The 25826-nt window shown below is 43.7% G+C and overlaps 1 protein-coding gene and 1 pseudogene across 3 annotated transcripts in view; both read right to left on the reverse strand.

Moving 5' to 3' along the window:
- Nucleotides 1–228: 228 nt before the first annotated feature.
- Nucleotides 229–11736, reverse strand: LOC122435604 (annotated as a pseudogene).
- Nucleotides 11737–14999: 3263 nt separating this feature from the next.
- LOC122435956 (melanoma-associated antigen B4-like) overlaps nt 15000–25826 on the reverse strand; it is a 51355-nt gene continuing 40528 nt past the window's right edge. For 2 of the 3 annotated variants that reach the window (XM_043460062.1, XM_043460063.1), the window contains exon 2: nt 15000–16436. In XM_043460062.1, the coding sequence (XP_043315997.1) occupies nt 15345–16376 (1032 nt within the window). In that variant the 5' untranslated portion in view covers nt 16377–16436 and the 3' untranslated portion in view covers nt 15000–15344. Of the gene's footprint in view, nt 16437–17299; nt 17402–25826 lie in introns of those variants that run through there. The other variant, XM_043460061.1, reaches the window with a different exon arrangement.

Genomic DNA, 25826 nt, shown 5'->3' on the forward strand with positions numbered 1-25826 from the left:
TCCTCCCTCTGGTCGAAACTACAGCAGCTCTCAAAGATGGCATCAAGCCCCAGCCTGGTTCGCGGGCCGTCACTTCCTATCATGCGCATCTGGGCTCCAGGAGGACAGCAGGGGCGGGGCCTGGGTGGGCGGGCTTCCGGGGGAATTTCCTGCAAGCTGGGGATGTGGTCCTTTCTTGGACTCATAAGGGGGTCCTGCGACTTCCCTGCTGAGCTCAGTCAACTGGCCTCACTCCTTGCCTCGCACTTCTCTCAGTAAACCAAGCAGGAAGAATTTGGGAGCCCGAGCCTGACAGCCTTCCTGGAGCTGCTGAGACGGACAGTGAGGGCACTCTGGGGTCCCTTCTTGTGTGCTGAGTGATGCTCTCTGTCCTCTATCCCTGTCTAGCCCTGACCGTAATGCTGCGTTATGTCCCGCCTGCTGACCTGAGGACAGGGCCTCACCTGGAAGATGTCAAATCGCCAGAGGCCTGGTGAGAAGTGCACCGGCATCTCATCTGGACGCTTCTGCCTAAGGTTTCCTGGAAATGGCTGTTGGAGGTAAGATAAGCAAGAGGGAAGGGTGGGAGAATGCCTTCTGTGGCGTGGAACTCCTCACATCTAACTCAGGATCTTACTGTTGACTGCAGGCGGAGCCTGGAAATCCTTCCCTTTCTGGTATAAATCCACCCCTGTCCCCAACCATGGCCCACACAATCCCAGCACAGAAAGTGAAGGGGATCGTTAGCCTGGCAGTTCTCACTGTGGGCTCTTCGTCGACTGCAGGGGCATTGCTCAAAAGTTCTGAGATGAATTTCTGTCCTTTCGTACACTTACTGTGATACAAGATTTTTTCTTTTAGTCCATGTGTGATAGTCTCTTAAGGTGATCATTTAAAAGTGCCAGTTGTCAACCACTAACAAAGTTTGTGCTGGTTATTTCATGACCTCTGGGCCATACTGCCATGTCCACCCCAAACGTTGGTGCCCCATGATCCTGGCATGGGGCTCTGGGATGCTGCCTCAGGTTCCTTCAGTGAAGCAGTAGAGATTCATGGTCCCACGGCCCGGTGGAAGAATAAACTGGTCCAGTTCAAAGCCTTTTCCAGCTGATCCTGTTGTCTGTTTCCTTTGTGGCCTGCACACCTGTGTCAGCCTCAAAGTACTCCCCGACCTGGGCACTCATAGGGATCAGTTCAGTGGAGTCTTATTGTCCCTCAGGGATTATTTAGTTTTGTGTTCTTGCTTTTTTTATTTGTCTTTATTCCTTGTATAAGTTTTCCATGGTTTCTTCTGGGTACAGGAAACAGCCGCCTACGTTTGATTATGGTCTCAGCTACTCTGAATGTGGAACTAAATCTGTAAAGGATTTAAGGAAAATCGACAGTCTTACAATATGTCCTCATGAATACACATAGCATACTATTCTGTTTGAGACTTCTTTTTCCTGAGGCGCTCAGGAAATTCTTCTTGTTGCCTTAGTGTAGACTGCATACATTTTTCTAAGGTTTCTTTGTAGCTCCATTATTTATATTGCTGCTTTTTTTTTATGATGTGTTTTCTATTACATGGTCTGAGTATTGTAGGTTGTTCTAGACCAGTCTCTTGATTTTGCTGTGTTGATCTTTTTTATGCCAGGTTTCTGAAGTTTGTTACATGTGTCAATATCTTCTGTGCCTGTTTCCTAAGAATTTTAATTCGAGGATCAAATTCTTACCTTGATATTTTGCTTTTCATTATTGTTGACTTTTATTCATTTTGCATTGGTGCCTATAACTCTGTACTGGCTATGTGTTCTTATCCGTATTTTTTTCTAGTTTTTACATTAGTCGACTTTTAAAAAGTTGTTTTAATCGACAGATAGTTGCTTTATAATGTTGTGTTGTTTCTGCTATACACCAGGATGAATCAGCTCTAAGTATACATATTCCTCCTGGCTGATGAGACTTCCTCCCACCCCCTCATCTCACCCCTCTGGGCTGTCACACAGCACCAGGCTGAGCTCCCTGTATTATATAGCAATTTCCCGCCAGCTATCTTTTGTACACATGGTACTCTATATTTGTCAGTGCCACTCTCTCAATTCGTCCTACCCACTCCTTCCCTTGTTGTGTCCACATGTCCATTCTCTACATCTGTGTCACTATTCCTGCCTTTCAATTGGTTCTTAAGAACCATTTTCTACTTTCCATGTATATGTGTTAATGTACATTATTTTTCTGTTTGTAACTTACTTTGCTGTGTATAACAGGCTCTAGGTGCATCCACCTCACTGCAAGTGACTTACATGCGTTCCTTTTTATGGCTAATATTCCATTGTATGTGGCTACCACAACTTCTTTATCCAGTCATCTGTCAGCTGAAGTCTACTTTGCTTCCATGTCCTGTCTATTGTAAGTAGTGCTGCAATGAACACTGGATACAGGCGTCTTTTCAATTATTCTTTTCTCAGTGTATATGCCCAGTATTTCTATTGCTGGCTCATATGGTAGTTTGAATCCTAGCTTTTAAAGGAATCTCCCTAGTGTTCTCCAGGGTGGCTATATCAATTTCCATTCCCACCTTTTCTCTAAACGCTCCCCAGCATTTATTGCTTGTACAATTTTTGATGATGGCCATTCTGACCTGTATGAGGTGACACCTCATTGTAAATTTTCTCATGATGAGCGATGTAGCTCTTCTTTTCATGTGTTTATGTGTTTGCTGCCCCTCTGTATTTCTCTTTTAAAAGAACAGATTCAGGATTAGAGAAAATTCAGCAGAGAGTATAGAGAGTTCCCATACAGCCACTCTCTTCCTCCACTTGGTATCTTCTATTATGAGCATCTTGTATTGGTTCAATGGATACCAGTTCATTTTTTACAACTGATCAACAAATGTCAACTTGTTATTATTAACTATTGTCCATTGTTTACAATGGATTTTCCTTTTTGTGTTTTAGAGTTCTTTCAGTTCAGTTCAGTCGCTCAGTCGTGTCCGACTCTGCGACCCCATGATTCGCAGCACACCACGCCTCCCTGTCCATCACAAACTCCTGGAGTTTACTCAAACACATGCCCATAAAGTCGGTGATGCTATCCAGCCATCTCATCCTCTGTCATCCCTTATCCTCCTGCCCACAATCCCTCCCAGCATCAGGGTCTTTTCCAACGAGTCACCTCTTCGCACGAGCTGGCCAAAGTATTGGAGTTTCAGCTTCATCATCAGTCTTTTCAATGAACACCCAGGACTTATCTCCTTCAGGATGGACTGGTTGGATCTCCTTGCTGTCCAAGGGACTCTCAAGAGTCTTCTCCAACACCACAGTTCAAAGGCATCAATTTTTCGGCGCTCAGCTTTCTTCACAGTCCAATTCTCACATCCATACATGACCACTGGAAAAACCATCGCCTTGACCAGATGGACCTTTGGTGGCAAAGTAATGACTCTGCTTTTTAATATGCTATCTAGGTTGGTCATAACTTTCCTTACAATGAGTAAGCCTCTTTTAATTTCATGGCTGCAGTCACCATCTGCAGTGATTTTGGAGCCCCCAAAAATAAAGTCTGACACTGTTTCCACTGTCTCCCCATCTATTTCCCATGAGTTGATGGGAAGTGACCAGATCCCAGATCCCAGATCCTAATATCATGACCAGATGCCATGATCTTAGTTTTCTGAATGTTAAGCTTTAAGCCAACTTTTTCACTCTCCTCTTTCACTTTCATCAAGAGGCTTTTTTGTTCCTCTTCACTTTCTGCCATAAGGGTGGTATCATCTGCATATCTGAGGTTATTGATATTTCTCCTGGCAATCTGGATTCCAGCTTGTGCTTCTTCCAACCCAGCGTTTCTCATGATCTACTCTGCATATAAGTTAATAAGCAGGGTGACAATATACAGCCTTGACATACTCCTTTTCCTATCTGGAACCAGTCTGTTGTTCCATGTCCAGTTCTAAGTCTTGCTTCCTGACCTGCATACAGGTTTCTCAAGCGGCAGTTCAGGTGGTCTGGTATTCCCATCTCGTTCAGAATTTTCCACAGTTTATTGTGATCCACACAGTCGAAGGCTTTGGCATAGACAATAAAGCAGAAATAGATGTTTTTCTGGAACTCTCTTCTTCTTTAGTGTTTGACAAATGCCTGATCTTATCAACTCAGCCAACACTGTGTCCTACAGAGGAGTTTGAATGCCCTATGTATCTCCCATGCTCCATCTGTTCATCCCTCAAACCCTCACTTGGAACCCCAGACAACTACTGAATGTTTTACTCTTTCTACAGATTTGCATTTCCAGAATGTAACATTGATGGAATCATACACTATGTAGGCTTTTGATACTGGCTCCTTCTGCTAATCCTTATACATTGGATTTTCTCTATATCTTTTTATGGTTTGAAATGTTTTCTTCTAGGACTGAATAGTATTCTGTGTAGCTTACCATAGTTTGTTTACCCACTCATCTACTGAAGGTCATCTTTGGTAATTTCGGTTCTTGGAAGCTATGACTTATGCTGCTATTAAACTTTGTGTGAATGTTTTTGGATGGGCTTAAGTTTTTGGCTATATTGAGCGAATACCTTAACGTTCATTTGCTAGATCATATGATAAGACTATATTTAACTTAAAAGAAATTGCCAGACATTTTCCAAAGTATCTGTATCACTGCATTCCCTTTAGCAATGAATTCTTGATCAGGTAGTTTGCCTATTTCCTCTTCATTTATTTGGATTTCTGTGTTTCTGGTTTCTACCTTCATTTTTGTAGTACTTCTCTGCCTTTTTCATTATTATTATTATTATTATTTTAATTATCGTGTTTGAGGTCTCCTCTTCCCAGGCTTCAAGGTTGAATTCTTTCCTCCTTTTTGTTTCTGCCCTCTAAGGTTGGTCCAGTGGTTTGTGTAAGCTTCTTATTGGGTGAGATTTGTGCTGAGTTTTTGTTTGTTTTTTCCTCTGATGGACAAGGCTGAGTAAGGTGGTCGTCCTGTCTGCTGATGATGGGGTTTGTATTTTTGTTTTCTTTGCTGTTTGAATGAGGCATCGTGCAGAGGGTACTATGTGGTTTGGTCATGCTGGTTCTTGTATTACACTGGTTTCCTTTGTGTGAGTTCTCACTATTTGATATCCCTCTGGTAGTTCTCTGGTATTCTAGGATCCTGGGGCCAGTGGACCCACTCTAAAGGGTCAGGGCTTGATCTTGAGTTTTGCGTGGGTCTATATATTCTATAGTGCTGGTCATGTACTCCTGTCCACTCTCAGCTGGTATTCTGCATGCACTTCTGTGTCTGAAGGTGTATTCCTGATGTGTCTGTGGAGAGAGATATATTCCATGTCCACCAACACCTCTTGCCATCTTGTTCCTCCTGGGGAAGATGCGTGAGAGTCCCTTGGACTGCAAGGAGATCTAACCAGTCAGTTCTAAAGGATATCAGTCCTGAACATTCATTGGAAGGAATGATGCTGAAGCTGAAACTCCAATACTGTGGCGACCTGATGTGAAGAACTGACTCATTGGATAAGATCCCGTTGCTGGGAAAGATTGAAGGCAGGAAGAGAAGGGGATGACAGAGGATGAAATGGTTGGACCCCATTACCTACTCAAAGGATATGAGCTTGAGCAAGCTCTGGGAATTGGTGATGGACAGGGAAGCCTGGCGTGCTACAGTCAATGGGGTTGCAAAGAGTCAGACACGACCGAGAGACTGAACAGAACTGATGAGTCATCATAATTATCTTGTCATTCCTATATTTTCTGGATGAGTTGAAGCCTTCCCTTACTGCAAGGCCGATTCCCTTACAGTGGCAAAGAAAGTGTGAGAAAATGTGTTCTCTGCTTGGTTTATCAAGTGTGATCCAGGCACACATTTCCCTGGGCAAATTATATAAGCTTTATCCAAAACCTTGCATGCTTCTTGAAATTATCATTGTTCCTATGACCCACAAACTTCAGGTAGGATTGACAGAAACAATACAAAAACTGGACTGTAGCAATATAAGAATTAGGAACATGGGGCTTAATGAATTACAAATATGATGATAATTTTCCTCATTGTTTTGAGTGATTACTGTCTTTTAAAAATCTTTCATTTTCTAGATATAAGGAAAATTTTGAACACAGCAGTTTGATAAATCGTATCTTTGTCATTAGAATTGGAACATTAATTTTTTTCTCCCTCCCATATGACTCCAGAAATTAGAAACTGTCAGTGTTCTTATTTTCTTAGGAAAATAGTTATTTTTCAAAAGTTCAGTGAGAATCTGTTCTTATAGCAGGACACAATTGGAAACATTGATTACACTACCGAGACTTTGACTGGAATGTCATATTTGACAGACACAGGTAGACTTGGATATGACCAGATAACTTGAGGAAACTAAGGTTAACGATCGGGAGACATACAAACCCGTTGGAAAAATAGCCTGGGACCTTGCTGACAGAATTCCCATCAGCCTTACCAGGTGAGTAAGGAAGATCACTTCTGGCAGGCACAGGAACTTTGGGATGTTTTAGGGACTTCGGGAAGAAAGGAATTCATCCAGATCTCTAGGTTTGACAACATGTTTTGCTGTGGCTTCCTAGCCTCAAGAGGCTATTAAAATCTCCTTCTAGAGACTCCATATGAACCGTTCTAGCAAAGAAGATTTAAAAGCACCTATATGGCAAATCGTCATTCTTACTGTACTTACGTGAATAATCAGGCCAAGTTATTGAATTTAGACTTACTTTGCAAACAGATGAGGTCTTAGTTTTCCTAACTTTGGTAGAAATGACGGAGATGTTTGAGAGAAAAAATGGTTCAATAGAAATTGTTCTACATATGTGTGGGTATTAGGTTCTAGTGGTATTACGTTTCCTGGACGTTTTATTATTTACCTCCAAACTGGATTGGATCCTGAATTTTTCTAGTGTCCACCAGTATCTAGCTGCAACTTTCTTACTAAAATTCCCAATTTCTCCCATCCTTTTGCTGTATCTGTGGGGAGACAGTGAGCTCCAAGCGATACTCCTCTGCCATCTTGATCCACTCACTCTCCCATTCTTTTGACTTGAATCCCTGAGAACTAACATTGCCCTTCTCCTTATGTCTTGCAACGTGAAGCTAGATGACTTGATGCAAAGATCAGAGAAATTGTCACAACAGCTCATGTTTAAGCAGTCTTCATGCCTGTTGCTTGATGAGCCACTCAGAAAGTTTCCCTGAACACCCAGAGATGTTGCTAAATGTGATAGAGACATTTCAAACTGCAACAGATGCTTTGATCCTGACAGCTAGAAAACTTCTTGACTGACTACCGCCTGGGTTCACAAAGTGGTTTATAACCAGCTCCAATCATTAACGTCTGCTTTTCCTTGCTTTCCATAGAAATGCCTCTTATTAATAACTACTTGATACTACTTGCACCATAGACCTAGTTTGGGAACCCATCTGCATCACCACCTATTGAAATGAGATACCATTCTTTTTTTTTTTTTATTTTATGTCTAAATCTTTTATTTTTTTTTTATTTTTTATTTTTTTTCATATATTTTTTTTTAATTTATTTATTTTTTTATTAGTTGGAGGCTAATTACTTCACAACATTTCAGTGGGTTTTGTCATACATCGACATGAATCAGCCATAGATTTACACGTATTCCCCATCCCGATCACCCCTCCCACCTCCCTCTCCACCCGATTCCTCTGGGTCTTCCCAGTGCACCAGGCCCGAGCACTTGTCTCATGCATCCCACCTGGGCTGGTGATCTGTTTCACCATAGATAGTATACATGCTGTTCTCTTGAAACATCCCACCCTCACCTTCTCCCACAGAGTTCAAAAGTCTGTTCTGTATTTCTGTGTCTCTTTTTCTGTTTTGCATATAGGGTTATCGTTACCATCTTTCTAAATTCCATATATATGTGTTAGTATGCTGTAATGTTCTTATCTTTCTGGCTTACTTCACTCTGTATAATGGGCTCCAGTTTCATCCATCTCATTAGAACTGATTCAAATGAATTCTTTTTAATGGCTGAGTAATATTCCATGGTGTATATGTACCACAGCTTCCTTATCCATTCGTCTGCTGATGGGCATCTAGTTGCTTCCATGTCCTGGCTATTATAAACAGTGCTGCGATGAACATTGGGGTGTGCACATGTCTCTTTCAGATCTGCGTTTCCTCAGTTGTGTATGCCAGAAGTGGATTGCTGCGGTTCATATGGCAGTCTATTTCCAGTTTTTTAAGAAATCTTGCCACACTGTTTTTCCATAGCGGCTGTACTAGTTTGCATTCCCACCAAACAGTGTAAGAGGGTTCCCCTTTCTCCACACCCTCTCCAGCATTTATTGCTTGTAGACTTTTGGATAGCAGCCATCCTGACTGGCGTGTAATGGTACCTCATTGTGGTTTGATTTGCATTTCTCTGATAATGAGTGATGTTGAGCATCTTTTCATGTGTTTGTTAGCCATCTGTATGTCTTCTTTGGAGAAATGTCTGTTTTGTTCTTTGGCCCATTTTTTGATTGGATCATTTATTTTTCTGGAATTGAGCTGCAGGAGTTGCTTGTATATTTTTGAGATTAATCCTTTGTCTGTTTCTTCATTTGCTATTATTTTCTCCCAATCTGAGGGCTGTCTTTTCACCTTACTTATAGTTTCCTTTGTAGTGTAAAAGCTTTTAAGTTTCATTAGGTCCCATTTGTTTATTTTTGCTTTTATTTCCAATATTCTGGGAGGTGGGTCATGGAGGATGCAGCTGTGATTTATGTCGGAGAGTGTTTTGCCTATGTTCTCCTCTAGGAGTTTTATAGTTTCTGGTCTTACATTTAGATCTTTAATCCATTTTGAGTTTATTTTTGTGTATGGTGTTAGAAAGTGTTCTAGTTTCATTCTTTTGCAAGTGGTTGACCTGTTTTCCCAGCACCACTTGTTAAAGAGGTTGTCTTTTTTCCATTGTATATCCTTGCCTCCTTTGTCAAAGATAAGGTGTCCATAGGTTCGTGGATTTATCTCTGGGCTTTCTATTCTGTTCCATTGATCTATATTTCTGTCTTTGTGCCAGTACCATACTGTCTTGATGACTGTGGCTTTGTAGTAGAGTCTGAAGTCACCTATTGAAATGAGATACCATTCTTGAAATGAACTGAGCTGTTCTCAGAAATATGCAACTGCTGCTATGAAATGGAGAACTCCACTAATCCATTCTCTCTCTCCACAGTGACCAGATCAGCTTTTCCCATGTGAGACTTGCAGGCAAGTTTCAGAGGAGGGAACTGTTAAGGCTTAGGGCACTCTGCCCCCAAATATACCACAATGGCATATTGATTATTTTGAATTCAAGTTACTTAACAAACAGCCAACAGAGGAGGGACATTCCGCCACCCTGCGATTTCTGTCTCCCTGAGAGCAGGAAATCTCATATGAAGGATGTACTGCCTGCATCTGGAGGCAGAAGGAAACCCTTGGAACCAGAAATAGGCACTTCAAGCAGAGAAGCCTGTATACATAAACCTTGTTAAGTCTTTAATTTACTACCCCGCATACAGATTCTGTTTAGATCCCTTGTTAGTTGAGTACCTAAAACCTAAGTTTATTTGTCCTGTCGATTCCTCACAAATTGTTTTGTTGTCGACAAAATAAAGAAGCTGCCTGCTTTGCCCGCTTCTTAGGTCCCATTTCTGTGACACTTCTGTGCACATGAATTGCCATTTGTCTCTTTTTCTCCTGTTACCCTGTCTTGTGTCAACTTTATTAGTAGTCTAACCACAAGAACTCAAAAGGGGTAAAGGGAAGAATTTCCTCCTTCCCTGCACACCTGAAGGGAGTTCACCCTTGCATCTCAGAAACTCCCTGGAGACGATGTGTGTAGAATAGCAGTCTGTGCACTGGTATCTCCTGCATTGAGATTAGAGCAGAGACACCTTAGATTTCTGTATGTTAGGGGACAAATTGTGTCCCCTCCAAAAATGCATATTGAAGGCATAACTCAGAGTACTTCAGAATGCAACTGTAGTTAGAGATAAGGTCTTTAAAGAGATGGTTGAGTTAAAATGAAGTCATTAGGGTGGGCCATAACCCAGTGTGACACAAGAAGATATTGGGACACAAAAGGAGGCACCAGGGATATATGCACTCAAAAGGAATGCCAAGTGAAGAGGGCAGCCACATGGCCACCAAGGGGAGAGGCCTCAGGGTAAACCAGCCCTCATCTTGGACTTGCAGCCTCTAGATCTGAGTATTTCAGTTGTTTCAGCCACCCATTCTGTGGGGTTTTGTTGTGGAAAGCCTAACAAATCAGGATGTTACCCCAGGTAGAGTTTTCTTTCTGGGTAGTCTTTTTACTTTCCTGTCATTCATAAAGGCTATTTTAACATCTTCCTTATGTGATTGCAGCTCCCGTTTCTAAAGTTGTATGGGCATAGGCTAGGTCTTGATCTTAGCCTCACCAGAACTAGCATAGAGCCTTTCAAAGAGCAGATGCTCAAAAAATAAATGAAGACAGTAAGAGGTCTAACTTGTTAAGGTTTAATACCTCCTGCATTTTTTAATAAGCCTATTGAGGTATAAATTATTTAATTTTACAAAGCAGAAGACAGAAAAGATGGAGAAAAATCAAGGTTGATCATGTTTTGAAATTTTTTTCATTTTATTTCTTCATTCCATTCTCCCAGCAGTTTTACTGTGAGATTGCTTCCCATTTCAACAAAAGTCCCTATTTTGATGTCAAATGTTCTTATCTGGATGATTTTTTAAAAATCTTGGTCTTCAGTAGGGGGTGGGGGAAGCTACTGGACGTGGCCATGGAATGTGCCTGGAAGTGACAGTCGTACCAGGCCTGGCTGTGGCTTGAGCTCTCTCCTCCTCATCTCGCAAAGCTTCTTCATATTGTGATGAGAAGGCACTGGGAACCGTATCATTGACTTTTGCCAAAAATTCTAAGACTTTCATTTTGCTGGTTTCAGCATAGGCTCTTGTGCCCCACAGGAACTCATAAGATGGAGGATCGCTACTGGCAACCTGGCAGTACTCCAGGTACTTCATCATCACTAAGTCTTTGGTGATGATCTTCCTGGGCTCTCAGTAGATGAAGTGTTTTCTCCCAGCATATACTCGCATCATATTCAGGAAGCTCCAGATGTCTTCCTCAGTGGCACAGTTGCCCTTCAGGAAGATCACACCCAGAACTGTCATCAAGAAACCGGTCTTAGGTAAGCCCCTACAATCCCACACCCTGCCATTGTTGTGCAGGTTCAGTTTGCTGACAAGGTGATAGGAGTGGATGGTTGAGTCAACTTCCTTCAAGTCAGCTGCAAAGACAGCCTCGATGTGTTCAGAAGCTCTCTTGAGAATCTCGGCAAATGGGTCATGGTATCTTGGGTGGATGATCTTCAGCATGTCTTCCTTCATAATGGGCTGCTTCATTTTTTACTTACATGGGAGGAACCACTCCAATAAACTTGTCATGCTGTTCAGAGAATCACGGTAGGTGTTCTTGGTAGAAAATGAGACATGGGAGGAACGTGAATCTTCCTCATCTTGACTGGTATCTTCTTCATCAGATACGTCAGAAGTACTTGAAAAAGTGCTGGTAGTAGATGGGGCTCCGAGGACCCCTGGGAAGTGCTATTTGACCCAGTAGCTGATGAGCTCTGTGAATTATCTTCTAAAAAAGAAGAGGTAGAGGGAAGCTGTTCCATTACTGCAGCGGGCTCAACTCCCTTGTGACTCTGGGGCTCATCTTGGGCCTGGTGGGGTTTCTCCTGGATGCAGAGCATATGATTCTGACCCCGAGGCATGATGACTGTGCTAGGGGATAGTGATTATAAGTGTGAGTAGGAGGGCAGGTGACAAGCACCCACAGAATGACGAATGTTGAGTGTGCAGCTGCAGCAGGGAAATACCACCTTGGTTATAAGGAAGTCTACATTTGTGGTTTTCTTGAAGGCACTGTTTTGAAAATCCCCAGGGTTCCTATTCTCCTAATGAGCCTGTCTTTTGCGAAACATCTTAAAGGAAATTAGAGTGATCTCTAGGCTGCATCCTGCTACCCCTGCCTCAGGTGTGCTGGGCTGACAGAAGGGGCTGGTATTCTCCTACAAAGAGGCATCTGTTATTTCACATTCAAGACCACCACCCAACTGGTGGCCAGTCATCGGACCCTTTCCCTCTGCTGTTCGATAGTTGGCATCACAAATCTCCGTGGGATTTCTGAGAAGTGAAGGGGTCCTCAGCTTATCACCCCATTCAGTAGTTATCACCCAGTACTGAGTGCTCAGTGGGAAGTTGTGTCCTGGCCTCTGGAGTCCTCAACACTCATTAAGAGTACTTCATTTGGTTCCCCATAGGGCCTGGTGTCCCCACCCCTTTCTTGGAATGGTATCTGCACCTTCATACTAAGGGTTTCACCTCCTACACACCTGAAATAAATAAATGTTGGTGGAACTTCAGCTTGATCGCTCTGCCCTGGTTCTTCAAGGGCTATAAGAACAGGGCTGGATTCTTTATCACTTCTTTTTATTGGTAGATGATCCCTCAGTCCTTGTTTTGACCTCATTTGTGACTTGAAATTCTAACTCCCTTTCCCTTAGGCCCACCCCTTATACTACTGTACTTTCTTATAGTAGGTCAAGCATCTCCACGAGACCCCTAGGAGGAAGTAAGATTCTCCTCATCCCTCCATGCCTGTCCTTGGTCTTCTTCTTTTTTTTTTTTTTTCATGTCCTTGGTCTTCTGAGGTGAAAAGGATGAGATGAATCATATGGTCTTGGGGTGTGTTGGTCCCTTTGACTTCAGGGTATTCAGTAGGTTTCTGGAAAACCTGGAAATAATCCCACTGATGGCCCTAGGCTATACCTCTTGGACCATGTCCCAAATCCCCTTGTGACATCATAGAACGAAATGGGCATGTCATGTCAACAATCAGCAGGTATCCCAGGGATGCCAGGAAGGGCAGGGCAGGGTTCTGTGGGGTTTCCTCAGAGTTCTGAGGTCAGGGGTTTCACAAGTTCAAAGCTTGACTCCTGGCAGGGTTTGGGTCTCCTTTTTTTGTTTATGTAAGGGAACTCTCCTCAGACTAAGGTCCTAACTCCTGTGGTGCCAGAGAGGGAAAGTCTGGGAATTGCACACGACACTACTCCTACCTGTGCCCTTTCAGGGATGACATCAGGATTCAGGCTTCTTGGGGCCCACATTGTTCAGCGTTGGGGTAATGCCCTCACTAAGATTCCTCACCTTGACTCCCGGGGGACTCTGGATTTCCTGTTTCTTTAACCCTAAGGTGACCCATGTAGAGCAAAGATCATGTCCTTGCAAGCCCTGAGAAGAAGGGAGGGAATGCTCAGCCTGGCAGCCCTGTCTTGGCCTTCTGAGAGCAGACACAGGCCAGTCTCTCTGTGACTTCAGTTATGATGTGGTTTTTGTCTCCTCAGCCTTCATTCATCTATCTTTACATTGATTCCTGTCTCTTCTCTGAAAGACTTCTTGGGAAATTCTGCTATTTAACGTGTGAAATACCTTTTGGACTAGTGATCAGAAAGAGGAAGTGACCCAAGGTTGGCCTCATCCTGGAGGAGTGGCATGGTATGGGCTCTAGAGGATTTTGGTGCCGGGGTTCATTCCAGTTCCTGTCATTTATGAACTTTGAATCTGAGCTTCTTTATTCCAGCTGCTTTATCTGCAAAGTGTGCTTGAAAAAGTCTATCGTGTAGGACCACAGACCCGTGTGATGTATGTAAATCACCTGGCACAGTATGAGACAAACTTTGGTACTTTCAATGAATGGCAGTAATTATGAAGATGATTTTTACCCCAAATGATAGCAAACGTCCATCACATAATTTTATTTCCAGTCTATATTAGAGAATATGCAACCTCAACCAATAATCAAATCCACATTGGCACTAATGCTCCCAAGCAAGTAAAACTAAGCCGTTTTTCCCTATTGGAGCTTCTGTTTTAATATGGATGTGAAATTCTCTTATCCACATGGATGCAAATGCAGGTTCATTTGTCTCAAGGACCAGCAATTTCTCTCTCAGGTGCCTTTTATCCAAACCACCCCTATTTTAATAACCATTGCCACTAACAATTGAGCCCTCCCTGAAAGTTTGCCAAATTACACTCAACATAACCTAATTAAACTGCCCGTTGAACAGAGCAAGCTGTGATGCTCCCATCCCAGAAAAACAGAGACAGTCCAGTGACATCTTGGCATCTCACTTCAATGGGTATAAGCCTTATTTCTCAGAAACTCTCTGGACAGCTTTTGATGAAAACATGTAGTTTGAGGGTTCACTTGCACTGGCTCAAGTGCACAGGGCCCCTTCCATTCCCTATGGTTTCCTGATATCCCCAAATAATGGTGAATATATGGTTTAGATATATTCCAGGTTTACAGCCTCACCTCTGAGAACCATCATATGAGTGTCTGGCATCACTGCCACAGCTTCATCTAGCCCACCATGCATCTGGACTGAAAATTACCTCCCACCGAGAACTAGATGTTTCCCAAGAATCAGTGCTGCCTTAATCAGGTAACTTAGACTTGCTTGCTCTCATCTGGAGCCGCCTCTTCCACACCTCCCCCCGTTTAATTTGTGATTTGTTTATTCCTTAGACTTACCTCACCACCTTCCTTATATGGTACCTGCTGCTAGACTCAAAATTCCATGGGCAGGGGGTTGGTCATTTTCTTACCAACCCAGTACTATAAGAAAGACTTCTAAATAAAAAAAAAAAAAAAGAAAGAAAGCCTTCTAAACAGAAGATGATCAAATAAATTGGGAGAAAAAGAAAATGATGAGCAAAGACTCTATTTTATTATCATTTAAGTGTCATACAGTTTGAATAAGCTAAGCAAATCTTAGTCTAAGTTATTAACTTTTACTAGGAAAGAGGACAGAGAAGACAAATGAAGAATAAACCAGCATTTACTCTGAAAGCTTTGTGATCCGAAATCTTTAGGATTCTTACACATTTCCAAGTAAAATTCTATTCCAACATTATGTTCCCTCATTCTGGACCACCAAGAAAATACTGAAGTCTTTTCAACTTGTTTACAAATAACGAACTCCTAATCATAAACCTAACAGCAGTAAACATGACATCCATGACATTAATAAACCTAGATTCTGTAGCACAATAAAGGTTATGAAGAGTAGTAACATTTAAAAATATAAAACACCTCTACCTACCTACCTAGATCATCTATTTTTGACTACATATAATTCATATGGATAAAAGGAAAACGTACACATTTTGTTAAAACTGCACCTAAACTCCCATACTACTTAGAACTGTGAACAACATATGGGTTTTGTTCTCTCCACACATACTACCCTGCACTATTGAAGAGGTGGACTGTTCTCTTCAGACAGAAAGGGCACAAAGTGCCCTGCCCCCCTCCCTAGATGTGGGAGGAGCTGCAGGACTTGGCCCTGGAAGGGGCACTGGCCTTAGCCATAGCTGGAGGAATGGAAGCACCTCTCAGCCCTGCTCTCTCCACCTGATCTCTCAGAGCCTCATGAAAGAGGTCTGGGAAGGAACTCGGGACCGTATCCTGGATCTTGGCCAGAACTTCCAACACCTTCATCTTACTGGTCTCAGCATGAGCTCTTGGGCCCCACAGGAACTCGTAGCTCGGAGGACCACTTTTGGGCACCCGGCGGTAGATTAGGTACCCCTTCTCCACCAGATCTTTGGTGATGAGCTTTCTGGGCTCCCCAAAGATGGAGTGATTCCTCCCATCATAGATCCCCAACACATTGAGGAAATCCCAGACCTCCTCCTCGGTGGCACGGTTACCCTTCATAAAGATGATGCCCAGGAGTGCCATGAGGAGACCAGACTTGGGCATCCCCCGCTCACCACGTGAACCTTCCTCTACCCCGAGACTGAACTTGTTGATGAGGGTGTAGATGTTCCTGCTGCGGTCGACTTCCTTCAGCTCCAGGCCAAACACCAGCTCCACGCGCTCAGAGGCTCTCCTCAGGATCTCAGGGAAGCGCTCCTTGTACTTGCTGCTGATGACCTTCATCAGGGCATTCTGCGTGATGGGCTCCTTCTTGTTGTACTTCTCCAGCAGGAACTCCACCAGCATGCTGGCCTTCCTGTTCAGAGGATCTCTGCGAAAGCTCCGAACGACCAGGGCTGACTGGGCGGCATCTGCACTTTCCTCCTCTGGGCCCTGGGCACCTTCATCAGATCCTGCGCAGGAAGGCCCTGCATCAGGACAGCTAGGGGCCATGGCTCCCTGAAGCTCCTGGGGATCGCCAGAAGCAGGGGAGCTCGGGGGAGAACCCTGAGGGACAGAAGAGGGGGAGGAGGGGCGCTCCTCTCCTGGGGCTGCAGCAGCACTGGCCTGGGGCTCCTGAGCTTCCCCCTGGACCTGGTGGTGTTTCCCGTGGCCATGAGACTTGTTTTTGTGCTTCCGAGGCATGATGACAGAGGTCAGGGACCGCACGAGGCGTGCAGTTAGGAAGGCAGGCAAGGAGGGCACCTTAAGGAAGGACAAAGAAATGCTGTGAGCACCTTCACCAGGGAGAGTCATCCCCGGCTTAAACCAAGCCTGCTTCTTAGGGGAGGCTTGAGTCCACTGCTCTAGGATCCACAAGTCTCCTGTTCTGGACAGCCTGTTCCCTGAGTCCCCTGAGGAGGAAGTGAGAGTAAGCCCTGGGGCGCAGCCAGACAGCCCTGCCTGGGCATTAGAGGGGGTCCTGTAAGGGGCTGGCAGGGGAGGCATGTCTTTTCAGTTCACATTCAGAGTTAGGATGAAAAATGGGGAACGACCCTCTAGCACCCGCCCCATTCCCTCTTCTGTTCTGAAGTTGATGCTGCCACCTTCCCTGTGACTCTGGAGGAGAGAAGGGAGCACTCAGCCTCCCACCGAAGGGTCCCAGGACCCGCCCTTCTGCAAGCAAGCTCTAAGCACCCCACTCAGACCGCAGCCTCCATTCCCTGTGTTTGGCTGGAAGAAGTGCTGACCACAGGGGTGGGTGCTGATTCGCCCATGTGTCGGGGAGGATGGTCCTCATCCTGGCTGCTCCTGAGCCCTGACATCCTCCCTGTTCTGACCAGCTATGAACCCCTCCGACCGAGGTACCCTCCTCCCTCAGTGTATCCCGCATCCGAGATTGCAATGAGGGTGCCCCACAAATGTTAGAGCTGCCCGGATCCTACCCGGATGCTCTGAGGCCAAGTCACAGGGGGTGGGGGTTTCGTGTGGCCGCCGTTCTGGGGTGTGGAGACCCTACAGTCCCCCCCGAGGGTCCCTTCTTTAGCTACAGGGCTCAGGGCTTTCCCTCTACTGTGTAGAATTGGAGTCCACAAGCCCCGGACTGAAGCCGTCCTCTCAGAGACCACCTGGGTGAAGCGGATGAATTTGGGGCTTAAGATGCAGGCCCGAATCATCCGTGTGAGAGCAGGGGCAGGTGGCCTAGGGTTGTCTGGCCCCCTCTTTTCAGAGGGAAAGGCTTGACCGTGCCGGACGTGTGTCCCCATATTTGTAAGTCACGTCACCTCACACTTGGACACCTGATGAGACCTGGGAGTCCTCCGTGGGGCCCCCTACACGGCAGTTGTCAAAGATGACAGCAGCTGTCAAAGATGGCTTCGCAGCCCCAGCGGGTGTGCGTGTGTCGTCACTTCCGGTCATGTGATTCTGTGTTCCAGGCGGACAGCAGAGGCGGGGTCAGGGTGGGCAGGGTTCCGGGGGAGCGTCCCGCAGGATGGGCATGTGCCCCGTTCCTTGAATCTTAGGGGATCCTTTCCCTCTACTGAGCTGAGTCTACAAGTCTCCATCTCAGGCTCTAGCTTTCGTCAGCATTCCGGCAGGAATTGTTTGTGGCCTGGCCGAACAGGCTTCCTGGAGCTCCTGAGAATGACAGGAAGGGCACTTTTGGGCCCCGTCTTCTGTGCTGAGTGATGCTCCATCCACTCTCCGTGTCTTCCCTTGGCCCCTGTAAGTGGTGGGCTCTGTCCCATCTGCTGACCTGAGGACAAGGCCTCACATCGAAGACGTCAAGCCCTGAGACTCCTGGTGAGAAGTGAACGTACATCTCCTCTGGACCCTTCTGCCTGAGGCTTCCAGGAAATGGCTGCTGCAGGTAAGATGAACTGAGAGGGAAGCATGAGAGACTGCCTTCTGTGGTGTGGAACCTCTCACATCTCACTCAGGATGTTCATAGTGACTGCTGGCAGGGCCTGGAAATCCTTTACTTTCGGGTATGAATCCAACCCTGTCCCCAACCATGCCCCACAAAATCCCAGCAGAGTTAGTGAAGGGGCTCCTAAGCCCGACAGTTCTCACTGTGGGCTCTTAGTCGACTGCAGGGGCATTGCTCGAAAGTTCTGAGGTGAATTTCTGTCCCTTGGTACAATTTCTGTGGTATTAAGTTTTCTCTTTTAGTCCCCGTGTGATAGTCTATTAAGGTGAACACTTAAAAAGGCTAGTTGTCATCCACTAAGAAAGTTTGTGCTGGCTAATTTATGACCTCTGGGCCATACTGCCACATCCAACCCAAAGTTTTGTGCCCCATGGTCTTGGCATGGGAGCTCTGAGATGCTACCTCTGATTCCTTCAGTGAGGCTATAGAGAGTCAAGGCCCCAGGGCACAGTGGAAGAATCAAGGGCTGAACTTCAAAGCCTTTCGCAGCTGATCCTGTTGTCTGCTTCCCTTGTAGGCTGCACACCCCTTGTCAGTCTCCAAGTACTCCCTCACCTTGGCACTCACAGGGTCAAGTCCATTGGAGACTTATTTTCCCTCAGGGATTATTTAGTTTTGTGTTTTTGCTTCTTTTACTAGTTCTCTTTAGCCCTTGTATAAGTTTTCCATGGTTTATTCTAGGTACAGGAATCAGCAGCCCATGTTTGATTGTGGTCTCAGCTGGTCTGACAATAGTAGATCTGTAAAGGAGCTAAGGAACATCGACAGTCTCACAATATCTGCTCCTCATGAATGCACATAACATACTATTCTGTTTGCGACTTCTTTCTCCTAAGGTTTTCAGGACACTCTTGTTGCCTCCATGTGGAATGTATACATTGTTCTGAGGTTTCCTTGTAGGTACATTTTGTGTATGGTTGCTTTGTTTATGGTGTATTTTCTATTATCTGATCTAAGTAATTGTTGATTCTTCCAGGCCAGACTCTTGATTTTGCTATGGTGAACTATTTTATACCAGATAGCTCAAGTTATTTAATTATTTGAATATTTTATTTGCATGTTTCCTAAGATTTTTAATTCGAGGACAGATTCTTACATTCTCTTTTGCCTTTCATTGTTCCTGTCTCATATTCATTTGGCATTGTTGTATATAGGTCTGTACTGGCTATGTGTTCTTGTCGAGATTTTTTCTACATTTTAAATCAGTAGTGCATTTATGAAAAATTTTAATTGGAGGATAATTGCTTTATAATGTGTTAGTTTCTGTTGTACAACAGTATGAAGCAGCTATATGTATACATATATCCCCCCTCCCCGTGAGCATCCCTCAAGCCACCCCCATCTCAGCCCTCTAGGTTGTCAAAGAACAGCAGTCTGAGCTCCCTCTGTTATACAGCATCACCGTTAGCTATCTCTTGTACACATGGTCGTGCACATATGTCATTGCCACTCTCAATTTGTCCCTCTCTCTCCTTCCCTTGCTGTGTCCACGTCTTTTCTCTATGTGTGTCTGTATTCCTACCCTGCAAATAGATTCCTAAGTGCCATTTTCTAGATTCCATATGAATGTGTTAATATGCAATATATTTTGTTCTTTTTCTGACTTACTTCACTCTGTATAACAGACTCTAGGTGCATCCACCTCACTACAACTGACTTAAATCTGTTACTTTTTATGGTTGAGTAATATTCCATTGTATATATCGAGCACAACTTCTGTAACTATTCATCCGTCAGTGGAAGTTGAGGTGGTTGCTTCCATGCCCTAGCTATTGTAAACAGTGCTGGAAGAAACAGTGCGGTCCATGAATCTTTTCAAGTATGGCTTTGTCAGTGTGTATGCCCAGTAGTGGGATTGCTGAGTCATAGGGTAGTTTTATTTCTAGTTGTTAAAGGAAGCTCCATACTGTTCTCCATAGTGGCTGTATCAGTTTACATTCCCCCTCAAAGTGCAAGAGGGTTCTCTTTTCTCCATGATGCTTCATCATTTATTGTTTCTAGATTTTTTATGATAGGCTTTCTGGCAAGTGTGAGGTGATACAACATTGTAGCTTTGCTTTGCATTTCTTTCATAATGAATGGTGAGCATCTTGTCTTATGAGCACCTGTATTATTTTTAAAGAGCAGATTTAGGACTACAGACATTTAAGCAGGTAGTGTACAGAGTTCCTATAGAGCCAGTCTCTTCCTCCACTTAGCATCTTTTGTTTTTAACATCTTGGATTGTTTCAACTGATACAAGTTCTTTTGTTAAAACTGAGCAACTAATATCAATATGGTGTTATTAACTATTGTCCATTGTTTACAGTTTGTTTTACTTTTATTTGGCAGTTCTGTGTTGTTTTCGTTCAGTTGCTCAGTCATCTCTGACTGTGACCCCATGATCTGTAGCACGCCAAGCTCCCTATCTTTCACCATGTCCTGGACTTGGTTCAAACTAATGTCCATCCAGTCAGTGATGCCATCCAACCATCTCATCCTCTGCTGCCTCCTTTTCTTTTTCCCTTCAATCTTTCCTGACAATAGCATCTTTTCCAATGAGTCGGCTCTTCTGATCAGGTGGCCAAAAGTTTTAGTTTCAACTTCAGCATCAGATATTCCCATGAATATTCAGGGTTGATTCCCTTCAGCAATGACTGGTTGAATCTCTTTTCTGTCCAGGGCACTCTCAAGAGTCTTCTCCAGCACCACAATTCAAAAGCATCAATTTTTCAGCGCTTAGCCTTCTTTACGGTCTAGTGCTCACATCCACACATGACCACAGGGAAAAACATAGCTTTGACTAGACACACCTCTTTTGGCAATGTGATCTCTCTGCTTTTTATTACATGATCTAGGTTTGTCATAGCTTCTCTTGCAAGGAATAAGCGTCTTTTAACTTCATGGCGTCTTTTAATTTGGGGCTTCCCTCGTAGCTCAGTTGGTAAAGAATCTGCCTGCAGTGCAGGAGATCTGGGGTCAATTCCTGGGTCAGGAAGATCCCCTGGAGAAGGAAATGGGAACCCACTTCAGTATTCATGCCTAGACAATCCCATTGACAGAGGAGCCTGGCAGGCTACAGCCCATGGGGTCTCAAGAGGTGGACAAGACTTAGTGACTAAACCACCACCACCACCGTCATGGCTGCATTCACCCTCCACAGTGATTTTGGAGAAGAAAATTAAATCTTACATTGTTTCTACTTTTTCCCCATCTGTTTGCCATGACGTGTTGGGACCAGATGCCGTGATCTTAGTTTCTTGAATGTTGAGTTTTAAGCCAGCTTTTTCACTCTCCCCTTTCACCCTCCTCAAGAGTCTCTTTAGTTCCACTTGACTTTCTGCCATAAGGGTGGTATCCTATGCGTATCTGAGGGTGTTGAGATTTCTCCCAGCAATTTGATTTCAGCTTGTGTTTCATCCAGCCCATAAATGTGCATGCTGTACTCTACAGATAGCTTTAATAAGCAGGGTGACCATATACCACCTTGACTTACTCCTTTCCCAGTTTGGAACCAGTCTGTTGTTCTTTGTCCACTTCTAACTGTTGCTTCTTACCCTGTATGCAGGCCTCTCAGAAGTCAGGTAATTTGGTTTGGTATTCCCTTGTCTTTAAGAATTTTCCACACTTTGCTGGATCCACACAGGCAAAGACTTTAGCATAATGAAACCAGTAGACATTTTTCTGGAATTCCCTTGTTTATTCCAATGGATATTGGCTATGTAATCTGGTCCTCTGCCTTTTCTGAATCCAGCTTGTACAGATTGAAGTGTTTGGTTCACCTTCTGTTGAAGCACAGCATGAAGGATTTTGAGCATTCCCTTCCTAGCATTTCCCTTGTGAAATGAGTGAAATTATATGATAGTTTGAACATTCCGTGGCATTGCACTTCTTTGAGGTTGGAATGAAAGCTGACCATTTCCAATATTGTGCCCACTGCTGAGTTTTCCAAATTTGATGGCATATTGAGTGCAGCACTTTCACAGCATCATCTTTTAGGGTTTGAAATACCTCAGCTGGAATAACATCACCTCCCCTAACTTTGTTCATAAAGATGCTTCCTAAGCCCCGCTTGACTTCACACTACAGGACGTCTGGCACTTGGTGAGTGATCACACCATCACTGTTATCTGGGTCTTTAAGACCATGTTTGTACAATTCTGTGTGTCCTTGCCACCTCATCTTAATATCTTTTGCTTCTGTGCAATCCCTAGTGTTTCTGTCCTTTATTGTGCCCATCTTGGCATGAAACGATCCCTTGTTATCTTTAATTTTCTTGAAGAGAACTCTAGTCTTTCCCATTCTATTTCTTCCCTCTATTTCTTTGCATTGTTCACTTAAGAACACTTTCATATTTCTCCTTGCTGTTCTTTGGAAATCTGCATTCAGATTCATATATCTTTCCTTTTCTTCTTTGCCTTTCACTACTCTTCTTTTCTCACGTATTTGTACAGCCTTCTCAGACAACCATTTTGCCTTGTTGCATTTATTTTCCTTGGGGAAGGTTTTGGTCACCACCACCTGTACCTCGTTCTGATCCTCCATCTTTAGTTCTTCAGGCACTCTGTCTTCCAGATCTAACCCCTTGAAACTATTCCACACCTCCACTGTATAATCATGAGACATGGGTTCAGTCATATCTGAATGGCTTAGTGATTTATCCTTCTTTCGTCAATTTTAGCCTGAAATTTGCAATAAGGAGCTTATGATCTGAGCCAGAGTCAGCTCCAGGTCTTGTTTTTGCTGACTGTGTAGAGCTTTTCTATCTTCTGCAGCAAATTATCCATTGAGGATCTGCTTTTGCATTCCAATCCCCTATGATGTAAAGAACACATTTTGGGGCTTTTAGCTCTAGAAGTTGTTATAGGATTTCATATAATCATTTGACTTTAGCTTCTTTGGCATCTGTGGTTGGAGCATAGACTTGGATTACTGTGATGCTGAATGTTTTGCCTTAGAAATGAACCAAGGTCATTCTGTCCTTATGTACACTGCAACCCAGTACTGCATTTCACAGGCTTTTATTTTTTATTATGAGGCTACCCCTCTCTTCTAAGGGATATTTGCCCACAGATGTAGTGGTCATCTCAGTCAAACTCGCCCTTTCCCATCCATGTTAGTTCTCTGATTTCTAAAATGTCGATGGTCACTCTTGCCATCTCCTTCTTGTCCACGTCCAGTTTCCATTGATTCACCTAATGTCCCAGGTTCCTATGCAGTACTGTTCTTACAGCATGGGACGTTACTTTTACCACCAGACACAACCACAACTGAACATCATTTTGACTTTGGCCCAGTCTCTTCATTTTTCTGGAGCTATTTCTGGGCTCTTCCCCAATATTATAATAGACACCTACCTACTTGTGTGGGCTTATCTTCTGGTACCATATCTTTTTGCCTTTTCATACTGTTCATGGGGTTCTCCAGGCAAGGATGTGGACGTGGTTTGCTATTCTCTTCTCCAGTGGACCACGTTTGCTTAGAACTCTCCACCTTGACCCGTCCACCTTGGGTGGCCCTGCATGCCCTGGCCCGTAGGTTCTCGAGTTAGATCAAGGGTGTGATCCATGAGATCATTTAGGTTAGCTTGGTGTGATTGTGGTTTTGTTCTAGAGTTAGGGATTGTAGTTCTTGCTTCTTCTGTCTGCCCTCTGAAAAATGAGTTTAAGAGGCTTGTGCAAGCTTGCTGATGGGAGGGTCTGGCTATGGGGAAACCTGACTCTTGCTCTGGTGGGCATGGTAATGCTTAGTAAATCTTTAATCCAGTTTCCTGCTGATGAGTGCAGCTGTGCTCCTTCCCTTTTACTTGTGTTTCCTGACTCTGCTCAGTCCTGGAGTCTACAGGTTCTATGGTAAGACTAAAGGTGACCTCCAAAGTGACTCATGACAACACATGCCTCCCAGGAATGCTGCTAGCAGTTCGCCTGTCCTCGCAGCAGGCCAGTGTGACCCTTCAGCTCTGCAGGAAACCCTTAGATACTCACAGGCAGCTTTGGCTCAGTCTCTTGTGATGTCACTGCTCATTTTCCCTGGATCCAGGTGCACTCAAGCTTTTCTTTTTGCCCTCCAAGAGTCTCTTTTTCTCCCAATCCTCTGAGAGTTCTGTAATCAAATCCTACTGTCCTTCAAAGTAAAATTCCCTGGGGATTCCCATTCTGTTTGTTGGATCCCCATGTTGGGACATCTAATCTGGGGCCTAGAATTTTAACCACAGTATGAGAACTTCTTTTGTATTATTTTTCTCCCATTTGCGGGTCACCTACCTGGCTGGTAAAGGATTCAATTTCAATGTGATCACGCCCATCCTACTGTCTCCTTGTAGCTTCTCCTTTTTCCTTGGACGTGAGGTATCACTTTTTGGTGGGCTCCAACATCCTCTTGTCAATTGTTGTTCAGTAGCTAATTGTGATGTTAGGAGGTTAGGAGAATCTCTTCAAAAGCTCAGCAGAGCAGGAGAACCTTACTGCAGGGTGGCAGATTGGCTGGAACCGTGTCCAGTCTGTGCATTTTTCAAGAACACAGGGTACAGATGGCTTGAGAGGTGTGTATTTTTAAATGACATGAGGAGTGCCATACCTTGACATTCAAACTAGCGTGAAATGCGAAAGAGTTTGCGAATTTTCTTGTTAATGTGCTGACACTCTGACAAATTAAAGATACAGAATGTGGAGCAGAAATGGTTTTTGATAAGATAAAAGTATAGGAACCTGTTCACATTCAGCCTTGAATATCTAATGTAGGAGTTGCCAAAAGGGCAAAGGTGACAGAATACATGATAAAGCATAGTAGGGTTAACTGCCTTTCAATCCAGCACTGCTGTATACTCGCTCAAAAAGTATGTAAGAGTCAGCCAGTCATTCAGACCTTTAGCAGCAGCATATTATAGAAACAAGATAATAATGTGTCAAAATATGAAAAGTCCTATTTCCAAGAATGAAATGCCAGTTCAAGTGCAAGGCAGTATTTGGAAAACTACTGGATTTATTAACTGTTTTTTAATCTGTTTTAGAGTATATAAACCCATATTTTGAAAAGGAAAGATAAAAATATTATAAGATAATTACACTGCAAAGAAATATTGTAAATACCTCTCATGGAAAATTTGCAGAATTACCTTTAGATCAAAAAGAATGCAGAATGTTCGGGGATTAAATTTTGCAAAGAGAGCATGGTTCAAAAAATAAAGATAGAAAAAATTGCACATGTATATGTGTGGCTGAGTCCCTTCAGCGTTCACCTAAAACTATCACAATGTTGTTATTCGGCTATACCCTAATACAAAATGTTTTTGGTATTCAAAACAATATAACACTAAAGTTAAATAAATAAAATAAGTATTCCTAACTGCCCCCAAAATAAATAAATAAATACAAATTTCTGTGACATAATGAAATATGTAATTATATCAATACGAGTAAACTCATTAATGACATACTTAGCTGTCCAGTTTGTAATGGAAAAGCGCATTAAGAGGGATTTTGAACTTAGAAAGAAATATGTGAGACGTACCTAATGTGGGGGAGGATGAAATTTCCCTCTACCCGTCTAGGTTTTTGTGTGTGGTCTAAGAATTAAATTGACATGAGACAGATTAATAGGGTAACATAAAAGTTTAATAACACATATGCATGAAAGAGACCCAGGAAAATGGAATAACTCACCAACATGGCCAAAGCCCTGTGTGAAAGCAAAAGAAGATGTTAATGGTAGTGGTTTGGGACTTGAAAAGATAGGAAAGCAATTCT

The sequence above is a fragment of the Cervus canadensis genome, chromosome X (genome assembly GCF_019320065.1).
Source record: "Cervus canadensis isolate Bull #8, Minnesota chromosome X, ASM1932006v1, whole genome shotgun sequence".
NCBI lineage: Eukaryota > Metazoa > Chordata > Mammalia > Artiodactyla > Cervidae > Cervus > Cervus canadensis.